General features: G+C 38.8%; 1 protein-coding gene across 5 annotated transcripts in view; it reads left to right on the top strand.

The window, feature by feature from the left end:
- The window catches only part of CAMKMT (calmodulin-lysine N-methyltransferase), a 405,610-nt gene that overhangs the window by 345,467 nt on the left and 39,605 nt on the right, over positions 1-20,538 (top strand). For 4 of the 5 annotated variants that reach the window (XM_060607435.3, XM_060607427.3, XM_060607408.3 and 1 more), the window contains exon 7: positions 7,642-7,708. The exons of the other annotated variant lie outside the window; for it this stretch is intronic. In XM_060607435.3, coding sequence (XP_060463418.2) covers positions 7,642-7,708 — 67 coding nt within the window. The remainder of the gene's footprint in view (positions 1-7,641; positions 7,709-20,538) is intronic. 5 annotated transcript variants of the gene reach the window in all.

The raw sequence follows: 20,538 nt of genomic DNA, 5'->3' as shown, positions 1-20,538 counted from the left end.
GGAAGTTTCCCAGGATAAAAGAAACAACTGAATATTTATTATATTGGATATTGCTTGCAAAAATTAACATCCAGCTTCATGTTCATTATGACCTTTCTTGCGTTCGATACTGAACATTATGTGCTAAGTAGCACGGTACCTACTCTCATTGCTAAGGGGTTACCTGTATCTCCCCCTTGGAAACAGCTATCAGTCTTTCGTTATTTCCTCTTATTTAGGATTATAAAAGCTATCTCTTTTTTTTTCTGCTATGCTGTTACAGTTCAAACCCCATTATATTAGATTATGCTTTACCAATATGTACACAGAGTTCGTGAAAATTGAACTGTACTTTAACTAAGAAAGCAAGCATAATTTGTGGCTACTTTAGCAATCGAGCTGACTTGTTCAGGAGCAGTTAACAGCCGTTAGAAATTGAGAGGCGAAGTGGAAGGTATATTTGCTTTGGATTTTTTTGGTGTGCCTTACATTTGCATCATGAAGGAGGCAATCTACTTACGTGAATTCTAGACCCCTAAAATGCCAAAGCACGTTTGATTTTTGTGGCCTCTTACATAAAGCCTGTTTTCGATTTTCTTTTTCTACCCCTGCTATGTAATTTTTTTTTTTTTTTAAACAAAACTTGCAGCAGCTCTATCAGGCTGCTCGAACAGGAGAAAGGGGATGTGAGAAGCACAGTAGCTAATATTGTTCCGCAGCACCTTCTGTGCTCTACAGAGCCCCACCCAGCTAATTGCTTGACAGACTTAAAAAAAAAAAAAAAAAAAATTCGGGAAGGAAAAACAGCCAATCACAATCTTGGCCTTTCACACAAGGGAAAGAGATCACAAAAGGTGCTTCCTTTTTTAAGATGCAGGATTTTAATCATGATCTTCAGACTGTCGCAAGTTTCTCAAAATATCCCCGGAGATGAGCCTGTGCTGTTTCATTCACTCTGCTTTATTCTGAGTTATGCCTTGCACTGTATCATTTCACTGTGCTCCTCCTTCGCATGTCAGGGAACACAGACAGTGAGATGAAGTCAGGTATGCTGGCTCAGCCCCAGTGGATGTTCCCCCACCCCCCTTGGGGGTGGGGGTGGGGAAATGAGGAGGATTATTGGACAAGAGAGGGTCAATTTAGCCACAGAAACTTTCAGGTTGGGCCCGGCAACCCAAGGTTTTCCTCCAAGTCAGCAGGTGTCTCATTTAATAGCGTCAGAAACAAATGCGAACTTTTATCAAGCTATAGGAACATCTGTAGTCAGCATGTAAATTTAATCGTGCTAAAATTATTAGAGAGCTAAAGTACAGAGCTTCCAAAGAAGGGAAGCAATGCTAATGTCATTAATTAACACACCTTTGCTTTAAACAGCAAAGATGCCATGCCAGCTCTTGAAACCAGAGAGGAAAAATCTTAGATTCTGTATTCACTCTGCTGGCCTTTCAAGGAAATGATTGGTACAGCCCCCTCCCAAGAAAATGGATTTTTAACATTTGGTCCTCAGAAGCTCAGCCCTGAGAGTGCTTTATTGTGCTGGGTTTTACAATGGGTTTAATATAGCGGGGTGCCAAAGGGCAGGAGGGGAAGAACTTTACGATGTAGATAAAGTAGGTCCTTTCAGGATGCAGACCAAAACTCGGAGTGTGTTTTATTTCATCTCTCAGGACTTTCCTGATGGAGTTCAGTTTTTATCATGCAGCTGTTCTGTGTGTGTGCCTTTTTCTTTTGTAACTAGATCTAATTTTTTTTTAATTAAGAGAAAAAAGCATGCATAAAGCCTTAAAAATTGGCAATGTGTTTCTCCTGCTTTTAATACCGATGTTATTCTCGATTTGCTAACAGAGCTTACAATTGGCATTCGTTGTAAGCTGTTTTCCTGAATAGGGTTAATATGAATGAAATTTTTTTTTTCTATTTGTGTGCCCACTTTCTGTGAGAATAACTAATTTACTGAATCACATACTGTTGATGCATATAGATCGAAACAAATTCATTTAAAAATTACTGTTTACATCTTTCCTTTAAAATTTTAGGAAGCCTAAATTATATACCAGTTGTAGGATATTATCCAAAAATTACTTTCTAAAAAGTAAAAGTGGATGTCAACAAAAAAAAGGGGGGGAGAAACATTGCCAGAAGCCAGGAAATCTCTAAGCAAAGCTGCTAATTATTCTTAATGGGCAAGATGAGCACATTAAGAAACAAATGAATACATCAGTGAAATGTAATTGAAAATCGACCTGGCAATCGCACATCACATCTGAGTATTGGCCTGTATATTATTCTCATCATTTTAAAAATTATTTTTGTTGTTCTTGGCATCTGAATTTAATGAATCCAACCGAATCTTACTTTCTAGTCTCTTAGGCTTATTAAGGTTCTAGTTTTTACCTTTAAAAAAAAAAAAAAAAAAAAAAGCATGTTTTGATATTTCCTTTTTATCTCCTGTGATTTCTATTTTTTAACATGTAATGAATGGATGACTTCTGAATCTTTATTTCCTAGAAGCATGTCAACCAGTTGTGAGGTTATTTATAATCTTCCCTAAGATGTATCAAATGGATTGGCTATGTCTTTCAGAGCTCTTTCCCTTGACCCTGGAAAGCTAGATGTTGATTTGAGATCTACTAAACAGAGATATCTGAAAAGAGATTAAGACTTGAGGTATAAGTGAATGTTGTGAGTCCTAAATATTTTCTTAGACTCGTGGGTACGTGCCCCTCAGGTTCTCCTGGGTCCTTAAACTGCATTGCTGGGTCTAACCCAGAGCCCCTCTACCTGAGAGCTCCCTCTCCTTACAGATGCCATGTGTATCTGCGCCCAAAGAGAACAAGAGATAAATTAGAAATGGGATCCTTTGGTTCGTCCACCTCTCAAATTTACCTAAAATAGTTTGAAATGCATTCCCTCTGCTTTGGCGTGGCCCTTTTGGTGTAATAAAGAAAGAAATCTCTCGGTGCCTACAGATAATAATTACTCACTACAGTTCATAGCTGGTGATGACAATGACAGAAGAATAGGGGAGGGAAGTGATATACCGAATTAATGTCGATGCTAAGCCTCTTCCAAATCATCATGAATAAAAGTACAACACCCAGAACTAAGGAGCCCTCTCTGGTATACTCACTAATTCCCCCAACACAAGCACCCTGCCTTGATCCATCCTTAGGAAACATCAAGTGTATTATCTGCAGACGGTGGAAGTGCTTGTTGACCCATTTCTTGTGCTCCTGACTCAGGCGTCTTATTCCCCCAGCATGCACAGTCCGGACCATGATCTCGAGCTCAGGGTCCACCAAAAATTGGTAAATCTCCTGTGCATTTTAAAGATGCTACCCCTGGCTTAACATTATTTATTAGCAGAATCCCTGACTTGAGGAATTAATAAATTCAGCTTCCTGTAGACTGTGCAGCCTGTGCTGCGGATGGCTGAGACCTTGGGAATGCCACGCCATCGTCCTGTGTTCAGGTCTCTTCCTCTAATAGCTGTGCCAACTGCACTTCTGTTTGGTGGCTGAGTCATTAATGGATTCCATGTGCCTCATACTGGGTAGGAGCTCAATAAATGGCTTTGGAAATTCAATTTAAATTAAGTAATAAATTAATCTAAGTAATTAATTAAAACTAACCCAACCGCTATTAATTGCACGCCATTTCAGGTGCTGAAGACATAGAAGTGGACAAGACGAACCAAGTGCCTGTTCTTATGGGACTCGGACTGTGCCTTGGCTGGAGCACATTTATACATAGGAAAGACATTGAAAATCTGCAGGGCAGAAATTCTTTGATTCCTTCCAGTTATTTAAATTCTACAATATAGGGGCTTCAGGGTAGCTCTGTCCGTAAAGCATCCTACTTCGGCTTAGGTCATGATCTCACGGTTCACGAGTTCAAGCCCCACGTCCGGCTCTGGGTTGACAGCTCAGAGCCTGGAGCCTGTGTCAGATTCTGTGTCTCACTCCCTCCCTGCCCCACCCCCCAGCTCGTGCTCTGTCTCTCTGTCTCTGTCTCTCTCAAAAATTAAATAAACAAAAATAAAATAAACAATAACTGTAGAAATAAATATTTATAATTTATAAATAAATGTGAATAAGTTAATATTTATAATTTATAATATATTATAATGAGAAAATAAATATAAATAAATATTAAATATAAACAAACAAACAAATAAATAAATAAAAATTTTAAATGTTTGTTTACTTTTGAGAGACAGAGAGACAAAGCTTGAGCAAGTGAGGGGCAGAGAGAGAGGGAGACGCAGAACCCGAAGCAGGCTCCAGGTTCTAAGCTGTCAGCACAGAGCCCAATGTGGGGCTTGAACTCGTGAACCGCGAGATCATGACCTGGGCCGAAGTCGAACGCTTAACCAACTGAGCCACCCAGGCGCCCCCTGCTAATTATAATCAACATTAAAATTTTTTTTAAATAATAAATTCTACAACATAAACGTTAACATTATTAGTTCTGAGTGGCAGGGAGAGAAAATAAAGCCTAACTGCCAAACCTCATTTTAGTTACTCACCAGCCTCTTCGTCCTTCCAAAGCTTTTGCCTGAACTCTTGAAAAAGATAATGAATTGGCATGAATTAGGCAATGTGTCAGGCTCATCCTATGGAGTACTCCATTAAGCCTATAAAATTAAATAATTTATTATTTATTAGCAGAATCATTATTCCTATTTTTGAGGTGGAGCTCAGAGAGGCTAATTTACCGAAGTTCACACAGCCGTTAAGTATCAAAATCAGCTTAGAAGCCAGCCAGGTTCATTTGGCTTCAAAGCTTCCCTCCCCCGCCCCCATTAAACCATTTTGTTTCACCAAAACCTAGAATGGTCTGCTGAGTGTCATCTTACATTTTCCTCAGCACCCTCAGTAAGAAAAGGCCTCTCATCCAAAAACATAACAGTTGACACTGCTAACAGAGTTCAAAGCATCTCCTGTCATCCTCTCAATTCCTTTGATAACAACCACATTTAAGAATGTTTTGCAGCCTTTAAACTGGCAAATATTGCCACATCAAGCATTTTTAAAAACCAGTGATCAAAATGAACAGGATTTATATTATAACTTCATGGTTTTCGACCCTCACCTTGGATGGTCCAGTGAAAATAAAGGTAACATAAACTCAGAAAGTATTGCTTTCTGAATCACAATGTTTGTTTTATTATTTTATGTTATTTTTTTAAGTAGGCTTTACAGCCAGTGTGGGGCCCAACATGGGGCTTGAACTCACAACCCTAAGACGAGGACCTGAACTGAGATCAAGAGTTGGATGCTTAACCTACTGAGCCACCCAGGCTCTTATATATACATATATTTATATATATATGGATTGGATTTCCTTTGTTACTCTGAAGTGACACTAAAAAATGATAAAATTTGTTATTAGATACATGCCAACCAGAGGAACCACCTCAAAATCTGACCTAAAGTGAAGGTTGGGGGGAGCAGAATATCAGAATGTATCTCTTAAGATATTTAAATACACTACTGCCATTTGTTTTTCTCTTTGGACTTGTTTTAATATAAAAACACCTCCTAAACCATAAAACATATCTCCTTCCCAGTTCTAAAAATAAAGCAGCCCAAATACTGCTGTGAATTTTTTTCATTATATTAAAAAAAAAAAAAAGCACCTCTAGAATTACAAATACGTACACTTGCTTCAACCTGACCACCCAGTGCCACAGGTTTATAAATTGTATAAAAGCATGGAGCGTTAAGATGTTTACTAAAAATTATTAATAGGTTTTCAGGCTTATGTAATTTAACTTCCCTGTGACTATTTTATAAGAAGTATTACCTCCACTAACAAAATAATATGTTTGGCTTGATAGATTAGTCATGTACTCATACGACGCTACAGGTGAACCAGGCACATTGTTGCATGCGGTGGGATGTCATGGAAATGTCGAGAAGGGTGTGGCCGGCGTGTGGGGGAGCATAACCAAAAAACAGTTGTCAGTTGATTCTTCACTAATTTTGGTCTTCTCAGAATAAAGATGTCAGCTGTCCTTTCTTACAAGACAGTTCGTTTAGAAGACTTTCCTGAAATACTTTCTTCCTGAAATAGACAGAACTGTAGGCCGATGTGTCATTTTAGTTAATCAAAACAAGTAGGCAAATTAGTCTCTTTTATTTTTTTAATGAATGTAATTTAACGGTATTTAATTTGCATACAGGAAAGTTCACCCAGAAAAAAAAAAAGTCTCCATATAATGCACTTTTGTAAACCTCCACAAAGCCCTTCATTAGGAGACCTAATTGATTTTTCCTACCCACTCCTGGGGGGGAGAAAACTATCACAGTACCTGCTTATTCACTCAGAGAAGAAATGGGTGTGCCTGATGTTTCAAGCAGAGATTTGGGTTAAAAAGTCCTGTGGCTCTGTTCTTACGGGGAGATCTTGGCCAATGCTTGTTTGGAGCATTCAGGAAATCTGTTTTTCTATAATAAAAAAAAAAAAAAAAGGAAATCTGTTTTTCTGAGCAATAGGGGAACATCGCTTGTCTGCTTGGTGTCCTCCCCATGGGCCCAATTTAGTTCAGCTTGCAGCCTTCAGTGGAATTATTTTATTTCTTGCTTATTTAAACCTGCCTTGATCCGAAAGAGGGACTTGGAGGCTTTTTACAGTAACGCATAGGATATACCATATGAAATAAATGAGAAAGTGAGGATTATTGAAATCAGAAAGCCAGGAAAATATGATGAAGCCAGGATGAGAGGTCAGTACAGAAAACACATACCATAAGAGCTCTTGTGGTTGATAGAGTTTGGTCATCCGTTTGGCTCTGGATTGCACAGGGACCAGAGCAAGAAGAGAAACGAGGACAGTTGTAAGATTTATAGCGCCTGGAAGTTGAAGCAAAAACGGTTGATCTCAAGTCTAGCCTTGCCCCGGTGTTGGAATGTGACATGATTTTTCCCACGGGCCCTCATCAAGATGGTGCTGTGTGATGTAATGGACTAGCTCCTCAAAACATCTCTTCGAGAAATATGGCTTTTCTCGTACAAGCCCTTATGTGCCAGCAGATGGCCAAAGGCCGCGGCATGAGTCTGTAAAGTAAAGCCAGTTCTTCAAGGGGCCTTTCCCTGGACTGACTTTCTTCTTTAGTAATTTGTTTTCTCTCAAAGGCTCTCCAAGCTTTTCTGTCTTTCGCCTCTCACTTCCTCCCAAGCCCTTCCCTGCTGCTCGTCCCCATACTCTCTGCTAGCGTTTACGAGATTGGAAATTCTTCAACCTGGAGAGTCTCCGAAAACTGCCTTTGCCCTCCCCACTGACTGAAAGAGGCTTGCCTTGGGGCTTGTAGCTCGTTTAAGCAAGTGGGGCATGGTGCCCACGCAGGAGTCATCTACACCCACCAGCATTCATAGCCCTGGGCCTTGCCAGCATGCTCCCTGAATGTCCATTTCACGGGTGACAAAACTGCAGCCCAGCAAGTCCAGAGAGCTTGCCTGTGGCAAGCAGTTCAACATTGGTGGTGAAGAGTGGTAGGAGAGCCAGGGCTAGACCTTTCTTCTCCTACAACTCTTCTCTTTTCACCGTGCTGATTCCATGTACTGTAAGAAGATCGTCGTGTTTGTGGACCTTTTGGTTTTGTTTTGTTTTGAGTCAGTTGACAGTCTCTGCAGAAGCTTTCTTAACTGTGTCCTTCAGACGTGAGAGACATCATCACAAGGAATCAGAAGGCTGGTGTGTTTAAAACTCGGAAAATATCAAGCGGGTAAGATACCCTTCTGCATTAAAACACTCTGGTGTTCTCACTACCAAGGGATGATTATTAAAAATAATAATAGCTAACATTTGCTGAGCATTTACTGTGGGTCAGGCCCTGTTCTAAGCACTTTAAAAGTATCTCATTTAATGTTGAAAAGAACTTGTAATGAGGCAGACGGACATTTTCATTATCTTCAATTAATAAGTGAGGAAAACTGAAGTGTATTGAACCCTGGGTTGGGAATGATTTGAGGGTTGAGAGTGTACAGGATGAGGCTGGGGAGGTCCCTCGTGAGACCTCCTTATGAAGGCTCTGTTACTAGGGGCAGTCTTGCTCCCAGGGACTTTTTCATTGTCCTGACCTGGGGAGAGGATTGCTACTGACATCTGGTAGACAGAGGCCAGGGATGCTGTTAAACCTCCTGCAATGCACAAGACGGGCCCCTTTGAGAAACCTCGCTCCATTCATGATTGTAAAATGGGCTAGGTGTCCTTTCCCTTTCAGATTCTGTTGATTCCTATTCAAACTTAGAGAAATGCCTCCCCTCAACCCAAACAATAGTGCTTTCTGTGATGCTACATTTCCTTTTGCCCTGATGATAGGAACCAGAAGAGTGAGTAATCATCGTTCAGTACTTTTCCCATGAAATGTCTGTATTTGTGCATTTTTCATGCATAGGTCAAACCCCAGACATTAGAAGAACAGTCTGATTTTTAACTAACTATTTAATTTATTTATTACTCTTAACCTGTCACCCTTTGATATTTTGAGTTTTCTGTGTGTTGAAGATGCTTTCCCACCCAAACTGCTCAGTTTGGGGGTGTGGGAGGGAGATGAATGAACAGCAACAACGCTTAAAACCTACAGTGGTCAACACATTGGCATGAGGCCATGGAATAGCAATAATTATTTTTCTCTCCTGTCAGCTGGTGAAGATAATGGAGTGTCCACGTATGTGTTTTGAAATTTCGCAGTAGAATGTCAGAGTGGGCTGGTGGCACAGGGGACAATGTGCTCTGTGTTCCTCATGTAAATAACAAACCCTTTCTGTTTCCCAGAAAGCCTCAGGCAGGTCAGGAGAAAGAGCAATCTGTTACCTGTGTATCCTTCATTCTTAGGACAGCCTTCACACCGCGGTGTAGACCGCCCTACCCTTCTGGGGAGGCCTTCTTTAGGGACGTGATTTGCAACCTGGTCTTTTAGTTATCAATCAAAAGCACATTTTCTATGTTGTCCTCATTTACATTTATTTAATGCTTAAGGTCATTTGTGACCATTTGAGTGTATTTCAGCATATGGAATCAGGGAATAATAGATTTCAGCATCATGCTGTGAAGTGAGATTGTGTTTTTACAAGACATAATGTTGTTTACTGGGTGTTAATAATCACTAATTAATAAACATATCTACATTTCTAAAATGTGCCATTTTGAGGAATAAAAATGTCAAGTGTTTAACTTACAGAGTGCAACAGAATTTGCTGTCATCTTTTCATAAAATAATTGTTACAGAAAGAAGCAAAATGTCGTTGTTCAACACAGGACGTATCCAAAATGGCCTTTGTTTCTATTTACCTGTTATTCAAAATGTGATCTCTAAATATGTTGTTCTGATATGTACCTGGACATATAGTCTACATGACAGTAGTCTTATAGGAACCTCCCAAGGTGAGAGATTTGGGTTTTTTGTCTTTATCTTCTATTCATTGTGGTCAGTTTTTTCTCTTCTGACCACTGCAGGCATTGTGTCCAAAGTCTACTAAAAACACTTTGCCAGATAACCAGCGGATGAGTCAGACCTTGAAATGCCTTGATCTCATATTAAGAAGCTACTTGACCACTTAACCTTCCAGAAGCTAAGAGGAAACTGCCAACCAGTGATGTAGTAATCAGCATTTCCCTTCTCTCCACTGCTTTCCCACCCATAACCAGTACAATATGATGAGCACATTAGTTCCATGCGAGAAGAAATAAAAGGAAACTGTTCACAAAAGAGCTAAGATATAGTTCAATGTTCTTTTTTATTGCCTCAATGCCTATGCAGAATTTCTCCTCCAAATTGGAGGTGTGGGATAACAGTAGCGACAGATAACTAAGAAGTATTTACCATAGCTACAAAGCCCACCCGTGAGCCCAATATTTCTGCTATTGAAAAGCACTTCAAAGCTTGACATGAAGTTTGGAACAGCCGAGAGTTTCCTGTGACTTCATTCGCAAAGGAGATGTAACAGCAGAAAGGTGTATCAGGGTATGAGGACATGGGGCCTAGGAAATGGTGTGTTTTTAGAAAGGAGCGGGAAACTGCCCAGAAATGGCAACGGCACCCCAAGCTCCCCTTCCCGCTGCTCCAACAGCATGCTCAGTGACCATCAGCCTCCTCTTGCCTCTCAGCCAGGGCAGACGCGGGTGCCTGTGGGGCCCCACATTTTGAGGGCTCTCTTCAGGAGAATGAATTTGATGACATCTTACTTTGGCAAATTTTACAGAAGCATTTGACCATAGGAACACATCACTGGGGCGCCTCATGTGCTTGGAAGGAGCCTGTGCAAGTAAGGGACCCAGATACTTAAGCTCCACTAGCTTCACAACGAACCCACCCCTGCTCTCCTAAACATCACCACCCTTGCCTAGAATAATGCCCTTCCTTTAATAACAAACTTTCTCACTCCCCCTGTTCCATTCTAATCCCAGTCTAATTGTTGCATAGTGAGACAGACATATCTGTGGAGGCCTGGGAGCTTTAGCCCCGGTGAAGGAAGATCTAGGATGCCCATTGATGAAGCGTTATATCCATTTCATCTCACAGATCTTAATACAGTCATTTGATGGTTCACGTGTTTGTCCATCCATGTAGCCATCCACTCATTTAACTGATAGGTCCAAGGCATTCTGCCTTTGAGAATATAAATATGGAGTTAGCGAGAGTAACTTGTGAACAAAGGAAATTGTGCTGCTAAATATAGCCGGAGAGTGGTGGAAAGAGCAAGGATATTTACGGCTTCTCAATTGTTAGGTTTATCTGAAGCTGTCTTCAAAACCTTGACTGTCTCATAAAAAAGCATTTGGAGCTTTTGACGTCTACATGTTTCTGGGTGTTCTAGAATTAGTGAAGGGCGTCATTCTCTGGTTAATATTAGTTAACAGTTACAGTATTTTAAAAAATCTATTAAATATACCCTGCTGTGATATTAAAAGTAAGTTTCTGCCTAAGAAAAGAGTTTATCTTTGTGTGAAAATTGCTGGCGAATTTAGGCCTGTGACTTGTATTATTCTTTGATAAACCATTAATTTTAGTAAACTATGGAACTTATTATAACATTTAAGACTTCTTTATAACCCAAATTTCACCTTTATGTGGGCCCCCAGGACTGGCTATTGGCCCCATTGCCCTACTGCTTTTTAAGATTTATGCCTTTTCTGAGGCTCATTTCCTTTTAAAGGTTAAATCAAGGGTGTGAAAAATGATTCTAAAAGTGTAAATGTCCACCAAGTGGGATCCAGTTGCTGATTTTTCTAGGCCTTCTGCAGCCTGCCCTCACTTCCTTCACTCTCCTCATTCAGTCTAGCTCCCTCTGCTTCCCCAGCATATGCCTTCTCCCTTGGCCCTCTCCAGGGGCCTTCTCCCATGGCCTTCTCCTGTGGCCTTCTCCCATGGCCACCCAGGCCTCTGCACTCTCTGGACACATTTGGTCTTTCCCGTCACTGGCCTTAACCAGTCCTATTCCCTTCCCCCTCGTCCTTCTAAATTCTTCCTTGTAGGATGGCCTAATTATCATTTATCCTGCCTTAATCTTGTCATCCTTTTAACTTCCATTGGCCTTAGACTGATCCCACAGTTAAAAGTGCCATATTCTCTTATTGCTCAAAGCATGTTGTCTGTGTCTTCTTTCATTCATTTCTTTTTTTTTAATTTATTTAATTTATTTTTTAAATTTACATCTAAGTTAGCATATAGTGCAACAATGATTTCAGGAGTAGATTCCTTAATGCCTCTTACCCATTTAGCCCATCCCCCCTCCCACAACCCCTCCAGTAACCCTGTTTGTTCTCCATATTTAAGAATCTCTTATGTTTTGTCCCCCCTCCCTGTTTTTATATTAATTTTGCTTCCCTTCCCTTGTGTTCATCTGTTTTGTATCTTGAAGTCCTCATATGAGTAAAGTCACATGATATTTGTCTTTCTCTGACTAATTTCACTTACCATAATACCCTCTAGTTCCATCCATGTAGTTGCAAATGGCAAGATTTCATTCTTTTTGATTGCTGAGTAATACTCCATTGTATATATATACCACATCTTCTTTATCCATTCATCCATCGGTGGACATTTGGGCTCTTTCCATACTTTGGCTATTGTTGATAGTGCTGCTATAAACATTGGGGTGCATGTGCCCCTTCAGAACAGCATACCTGTATCCCTTGGATAATTATCTAGTAGTGCAGTTGCTGGGTTATAGGGTGATGGTATTTTTAATTTTTTGAGGAACCTCCATACTGTTTTCCAGAGCGGCTGCACCAGTTTGCATTCCCACCAGCAGTGCAAAAGAAATCCTCTTTCTCTGCATCCTTGCCAACATCTGTTGTTGCCTGAGTTGTTAATGTTAGCCATTCTGACAGGTGTGAGGTGGTATCTCATTGTGGTTTTGATTTGTATTTCCCTGATGATGAGTGATGTTGAGCATTTTTTCATGTGTCGGTTGGCCATCTGGATGTCTTCAGAGAAGTGTCTATTCATGTCTTTTGCCCATTTCTCCACTGGATTATTTGTTTTTTGGGTGTTGAGTTTGACACGTTCTTTATAGATTTTGGATGCTAACCCTTTATCTGATATGTCATTTGCAAATATCTTCTCCCATTCCTTTGGTTGCCTTTTAGTTTTGCTGAGGTTCATTCATTTCTTGACAAATATTTCTGTCACTTTCTGCACACCAAGTACTATTCTAGGTGCCAGAGATGTAGTGATGAACAAGACTGAGAAAGCCCATGCCTTCTTGGACTTCACACTCTAGCAGGGGAGACGGATAATTTTCTTGAAGGCAAAGGTTCTGCTTAATATGTTTTTCTATTCCCTGAAGCAATTAGTACGCTTTATCCCTGCCATAGAAAAAGGTTTTTAAGATTTGTAGTTGGAGCACATTTTGAAAGACATGAATCCATAAGGCTTATGGAACCAAATAATTTTTAGTAGGAGGAAAGTCAAGCTCTGGAGACTCAGACATCAGTTTATACATCAGATAGCTGACTTTCATTTCAGGATAGGCTTCTTCTCAGGAATGCCTATGCCGTGTCTATAGACAAACTGACATTGTAAGTAGGCATTTATCGGTCCTTTGTCAGGTTGAAGAGGAAGGTTAGAAGAAGGTAACTGAGATAAGGAGGCTGAAGGCTGTCTTTGGGAAATTTTCTGATAACTATACCTGTTAGTGAGTTTTGCTAGAATTATGTAACAGAATCTTGAGAACTGCTGACAATTCTAGAGATGCCACAGTCCTGTTTCCTTCCATTGCTATCTTGGATGTGGGGGAAGGAAATTGCTACATGTACTTTCTATTACGAACATTTTTTATTTGCCTGACAAATTTAAAGAAGGATCCATGCCCCCTACTCTTCAGTGTTTTGCCCTGAAGAAACCAGCTCCCACAGGCATGTTATCCAGTTTTTGATTATTTTGATAGAGTTCTCCTTTTTGTATTAAAATGAGCCAGATTTTAACAGTTGGGGACATTGTATTTTTTTAAGGCATCCTCTTAAACTGCAGTAAATTAAAAATTAAGGTCTCTTATTCTAAAATAACATTATATTAACTCTTTGGACATGCAGTTTCCTACTCCTCACCAAGATCAAAATCTCACTATCCAAATTTGGCCAAGTTCAATATTGATAGCCAGGTGTGCATGTCAGACTACTACATCCTCTGCAAAAATGCCTTCTAGTTTTAAGAGAAAAATCACTCCTTTATAGAAATGTGTATCACCGAAGTTACATATCAAATAAAAACGTCTTCATTTTCTTTCTTTTTTATTTTTTAGAAAAAAAAATTTTTTTAACATTTTTATTTATTTTTGAGAGTCAGGGTGTGAGTGGGGGAGGAGGAGAGAGAGAGAGAGGGAGACACAGAATCGGAAGCAGGTTCCAGGCTCTGAACTGTCAACACAGAGCCTGATGCGGGGCTGGAACCCACCAGCTGCGAGATCATGACCTGAGCCAAAGTCAGATGCTTAACTGACTGAGCCACCCAGGCACCTCTCTCTCTCTCTCTCTCTCTCTCTCTCTCTCTCTCTTTTTTTTTATAGAGAGAGGGAGAGAGCATGTGTAAGTGGGGGAGTGGGCAGAGGGAGAGAGAAAGAATCTTAAGCAGGCTCCATGCTCAGCACGGAGCCCCACCCGGCGCTCAATCCCACAACCCCGAGATCATGACCTGAGCCGAAATCAGGAGTCAGAAGCTCAACCGACTGAGCCACCCAGGTGCCCCAAACGTCTTCGTTTTCAAAGGATTTCTTCACTTTAAAACGGACAAGGGGCAATCTTAAAATATTTTTTTAGAGAATGGCCACATCATAATCCATTGCTAAAAACTAATTGTTTTTTAACTTTAATAATAGTCTGTTTTCAGTATTTTGCCATTACAAACAGTGCTGCAGTGAACACATCTGTACGTAGACTGTATATTTGCAAGTATATCTACACAACAGACTTTCAGAAGTGAACTTTGTCTATTCATATGGCTCTACCAAAGGGTAAATTACTACCTGTTAGTAATATATTTTCCTATCTGTTAAGACTAGTCCCTTGTCATTATGCTTTCTTTTTAGAATTTTCTAAAATTATGTTGGTATTTTTATTACACTGGCATTTTCATTGTGATTGAAAGAAATATAATTTACTAAGCCTTGACGTCTTTATGACTGAGTCTTCCTATTCAAGAACAGGGCGTTTTCTTTTTATTCAAGTTTTTCCAGATGTTTCACTGGCACTTAAAATCTTTCTTCATGTCTCTTGTTAAGTTTATTTTTGGAAATTAGTTTTGTTTCTCTTATAAATGAGCTCTTTTCTTTCATATATTTTCTAACTGGTTGTTATTTGTATGTTTATAAAGGAAGCTACAGGGTTTTGTATAGTAAATGTTTAGTCATCTCTATGAGTTATTGTTTCTGAAGTTTGTCAGTTTATTTTCTTGAATTTTCCAAATAAACAATCACATCATCTGCAAACGATGACGATTTTGACTTCTTTCCAATTCTCATACCTCTTCTTTTGTATCCTTTGTATACTTTTATTGGATAAAAATTTCCAAGATGATATTAAATGATAGGCATTTTTGAATATGACTTTGTTGGGACTCCTCTAATATTTCACCATTAGCTATGCATTAGCTTTTGAGTGGAAATACATATGATATTTTTTATCTTGTTAAGGAAATTGTTATTGGTTCCTAGTTTTTAAGAGACTTTATTATAAATAAATTTGGAACTTCAGCAGGTGCCTTTTTTGCATGAACGGAGCTGAGCAAATTGTTTTTTTAATTTCACCTGTAATTATGACAAGTCCTATTAACCAGTTTCCTAATATTAAAGCATCTCTGCATTTCTAGTCACTTGGTCATGGAGTCTTAATTTGTCCTTTAACATGCTGCTGTATTCTAACGTGATATCTGGAATTATTTTTATAACAAGTTTGTTGAGATACAATTCACATGCCATACAATTCACCCACTTAAAGTGTACAACTCAATGGTTTTTAGTATATTCACAGAGCTGTGCAACCATCATGATCAATTTGAGAACATTTTTGTGTTATAAAATATAAAAAGTGATACAAATGTTCTAAATTCTAAATAATAAAGTGACCCATTAGCAGTCACTCCCCATTGCCCCCCCACACTTTCTCCGTCCTAGCACTAGGGGGCCACTAATCTTTCTGTCTCTATGGATTTGCTTATTCTAGACATTTCACATAAATGGAATCATACAACGTGTGGTCCTTCATGTCTGGTTTCTTTAACCTAACGTAATGTTTTGGCGTTCATCCATGTTTTAGCACATATCAGGATGTCATTCATTTTTATGGCTGAATAATACTCCACTCTATGGATAGACCACATTTACTTTATTTTATTTTAATTCCAACATGGTTAACATACAATATTGTATTAGTTTCAGGTGTATCGATTCAACAATTCCATACATTACTCAGTGCTCATAAAGATAAGTGTAGTCTTAATCCCCTTCATCTATTCTACCCGTCCCCCAATCCACCTACCCCCTGGTAACCATCAGTTTGTTCTCTGTAGTTAAGAGTCTGTTTTTTGGTTTGTCTCACTTTTTTCCTCTGTTTTGTTTCTCAAATTCCACATGTGAATGAAATCATATAGCATCTATCTTTCTCTGTCTGGCTTATTGCGCTTAGCGTTATACTCTCTATATCCATCCATGTTGTTGCAAATGGCAAGATTTCATTCTGTTCGTAGCTGAATAATATTCAATCGTATATATATATACTACATTTTCCTTATTCATTCATCTACTGATGGACACTTAGACTGCTTCCATAATTTGACTATTATGAATAATGCTGCAATAAATATAGGGGTGTGTATATCCCTTAAATTAGTGTTTTCATATTTTTTTAACAATTTTTTAAATGTTTATTCATTTTTGAGACAGAGACAGAGCGTGAACAGGGGATGGGCAGAGAGAGAGGGAGACACAGAATCTGAAACAGGCTCCAGGCTCTGAGCTGTCAGCACAGAGCCCGGCGCGGGGTTCAAACCCACGAACCGTGAGATCATGACCTGAGCCAAAGTCAGACGCCTAACTGACTGAGCCACCCAGGTGCCCCAGTGTTTTCATATTCTTTGGACAAATACCCAGGAGTGCAATTACTGGATCATAGGGTAGTTCTGTTTGAAATTTTTGAGGAACCTCCATACTTTCTTCCACAGTGGCTGCACCAGTTTGCATTCCCACCAATAGTGCATGAGGGTTCCTTTTTCTTCACATCCTTGCTAACACTTGTTGTTTCTTGGTTTTGTTTTGAGCCATTCTGACAGGTGAGAGGTGATATATCATTGTGGATTCAGTTTGCATTTCCCTGATGATGAGTGATGTTGAGCATCTTTTCATGTGTCTGTTGGCCATTTGTAGGCCTTTTTTGGAGACATGTCTATTCATGTCGTCTGCCCATTTTTTAATTGGATTATTTGAGGTTTTTTTTGGTGTTGAGTTGTATAAATTTGTTATACATATTGGATACTGACCCTTTATCGGATATGTCATTTGCAATTATCTCCTTCCATTCAGTAGGTTATCTTTTAGTTTTGTGGGTTGTTTCTCAATGTCAGAGAAGTTACTGCCTGTGCTCTCTTCCAGGATTTTTATGGTTTCAGATCTCACATTTAGGTCTTTAATCCATTTTGAGTTTACTTTTATGTATGATATAAGAAAGTGGCCCAGTTTCTTTCTGTTGCATGTAGCTGTTCAGTTTTCCCAGCACCATTTGTTGAAGAGACTTTTTTCCCATTGCATATTCTTACCTCCTTTGTCAAAGACTAATTGACCATATAATTGTGGGTTTATTTCTGGGCTTTCTTTTCTGTTCTATTGATCTATATGTCTGTTTTTGTGATGGTACTATACTATTTTGATTACTACAGCTTTGTAATATAGCTTGAAGTGTAGAATTGTGATACTCCCAGGTCTGTTTTTCTTTTTCAAGATTGCTTTGGCTTTTCAGGGTCTTTGTGGTCCCATACAAATTTCAGGATTGTTTGTTCCAGTTCTGTGAAAAATGCTGCTGGTATTTAGATAGGGATTGCATTAAGTGTGTAGTTTGCTTTGGGTAGTATGGACATTTTAACAATATTGGTTCTTCCAATCCATGAGCATGGAAATGTCTTTCCATTTATTTGTGTCGTCTTCAATTTCTTTCATCAGTGTTTTATAGTTTTCAAAATATAGGTCTTTCACCTCCTTGGTTAAGTTCATTCCTAGGTATTTTATTATTTTTGGTGCAATTGTAAATGGGATTGTTTTCTTAGTTTTTCTTTGTACTACTTCATTATTAGTGTACAGAAATGCCACAAACTTCTGTACATTGATTTTGTATCCTACAAACTTATTGAATTCATTCATTAGTTCTAATAGTTTTTTGGTGGATGGATAGACTACAATTTTATTTATCCATTCACCATAGACATTTGGGTGGTTGCCCTTTTTGGGGTATTATGAATAGTGCTGCTATGAACATTTGTGTACAAGTTCTTGTGACAAATTTCATTTCCCTTGGGTGTATATAATCATATACTAACTCTATGTTTAACCTTTTGAGGAACTGCCAGACTGTTTTCTAAGTTGGCTGGACCATTTTATATTCCCACCAGCAGTGTATTTGTTATCTGGGCTTTTTGCACTGATATTCATCAGTAGAAATGGTCCACAATTTTATTGCACAATCTTTATTAGATTTTAATATCACTGGTATGATGGCTTCTTAAAAGAATTTGGAAGCTTTTCTTATCTTTTGAACCACCTAATCTGGGTCACCCTAAGTTGCTACCATAATGCTAGATCAAAGCAATTTTTACCCCATTATTTTGGAAGCTATGACTTGAAGTTGGCAACAAATAGTGAAATTCTTATATTAAAATTGCATTATGCTTGAAAGTTCATAAGTTTGAAAAAGAAAAAAGAAATGAAAACATGAAAAAACAATAATCAATTTGTGATTTCACATCTAATGGCACATAATTGTAATTTGATATGAAATAAGAGCTAATTCTAATTTTTTATCATCACTTTGTTTTGCTCTTATGTAAGTTAATCAGCTGTCATAATTATGGAATCAGAGATACTTGAAATGGGAAATATAATTAGTAAAATAATTAGTACCTTTCATTCCAAGATTTCAAAACCCTTTACCAGTCCTCCTTAACCAGTGTGGAATATACTGGTCAACAACTTAGGAAGTCCAAATGTTAAGGAAATCTGTCTTCCTTTTGGACTCTGAAGTAAGTTTATTTCAGCTGAATTACAGACAAAAACACAGATCCAGAGAGTGGGGTCAGTTTTAAAGTCAGTCCAGAAATATACAACAAGCTAAAGCCATAGCTCTCAAACTTTAGTATCAGAATCATCTGTAGAACTTGTTGTGACACAGAGATTGTTGGGCCTTATCCCCTGAGAGACTGAGGTGGGGGCCTAAGAGCTTGCATTTTGAGCAGGGTTCCCAGGTAACCCTGCTGCTGCTGGTCTGGAGACCTCACTTGAGAACCACTGAACTTGCGGTCTCTCTGAGCGTTTCTCGTTAAATTCTATAGTGTTTCATTGCTTTAAAGTTGTCCCAATTTTCATTCATTAAAACCAGCTCCATCCACTTTACTCCCATGTTTATTTTATAGATCTCATGTATTTACAAAGAAAGTACAAGATCTGACATCCTGGCAACTCTTAATTGTCTGTAATTAATCAATCTTGTAGATCCTCTAAAGTAAAATTTTCATCGAGACCTCATTTTACTTCCCTTTCCCCTTTCTCCAAGCCTTCTTTCTTAGTCTGGAAATGTGAATTAGTTCACTTCAGGATAAAAATCAAAAAGTTGGTCAGGTCATCTGTTTCAAGGAATTTATATAAATGAAATCCTGTTTTGGTTAATCTGTGATGTTGCTTCCTTCCCTTAGTGATCCAGGGGGGAGTGGGGTTTTGTTGTTGTTGTTGTTTCCTTTTGTTTTAATTGAAGTATAGTTGACACACAATGTTATGTTAGTTTCAGATGTACAGCGTAGTGATTCCACAAGTCTCTACATTATGCTATACTCACCACGAGTGTAGCTACCCTCTGTCACCACACACTATTACAACACCATTGACTATATTCCCTATGCTGTACCTTTTATCCCATGATTTGTTCATTCCACAGCTGGAAGCCTGTATCCCACCTCCTTCACCCATTTTGCCCATCCCTTCACCTTTTTCCATTCTGGCAACCATGTTTGTTCTCCGCATTTATGGGTCTATTTCTGCTTTTTGTCTGTTTATTCATTTGCTTTGTCATTTAGATTCTACATGTAAGTGAAATCGTATGGTCTTTGTCTGCCTTATTTCACTTAGCATAATACCCTATGGATCCATCCATGTTATCCCAAATGGCAAGACACCATTCTTTTTTTATGGCTGAGTAATATTCCATTGCACACATATATACCACATCTTCTTTATCCATTCTTCTATTGAGGAACACTTGGGTTGCTTCCATATCTTGGCCATTGTAAATAATGCTGCAATAAACATAAGAGTACAGATATCTTTTCAAATCAGTGTTTTTGTTTCCTTTGAGTAAATACCCAGTAGTGGAATTATTGGATCATAGGATATTTCTATTGTTAATTTTCTGAGGAACCTTCCTACTGTTTTCCAAATTGGCTGCATCAATTTCCATTCCCACCAACAGTGCACGTGGGTTTCTCTTTCTCTACATTCTTGCCAGCACTTGTTATTTCTTGTCTTTTTGATTCTAGCATTCTGACAGGTGTGAGGTGATATCTCATTGTGGCTTCGATTTGCATTTCCCTGATGATTAGTGATGTCAAGCATCTTTTCATGTGTCCGGTGGACATCTGTATGTCTTCTTGGGACAGGTCCTCTGCCCATTTTTCAATGGGATCATCATTATTATTGTGGTGATGGTGATGATGATGTTGTGTTGAGTTATATAAGTTCTGTATATAGTGTGGAGTGCTCTTAATTCTGTTTTTAGGGCCACTATTACTTCTCTGGAATGGCACCCTTTTTAAAATCACTCTTTTGAAAATAAAGACATTTGACACGTGGAACTAAAAGTCTA

This window comes from Panthera onca, chromosome A3 (assembly GCF_046562875.1).
Source record: "Panthera onca isolate mPanOnc1 chromosome A3, mPanOnc1 haplotype 2, whole genome shotgun sequence".
Lineage (NCBI taxonomy): Eukaryota > Metazoa > Chordata > Mammalia > Carnivora > Felidae > Panthera > Panthera onca.
This window is presented reverse-complemented; position numbering and strand designations above follow the sequence as displayed.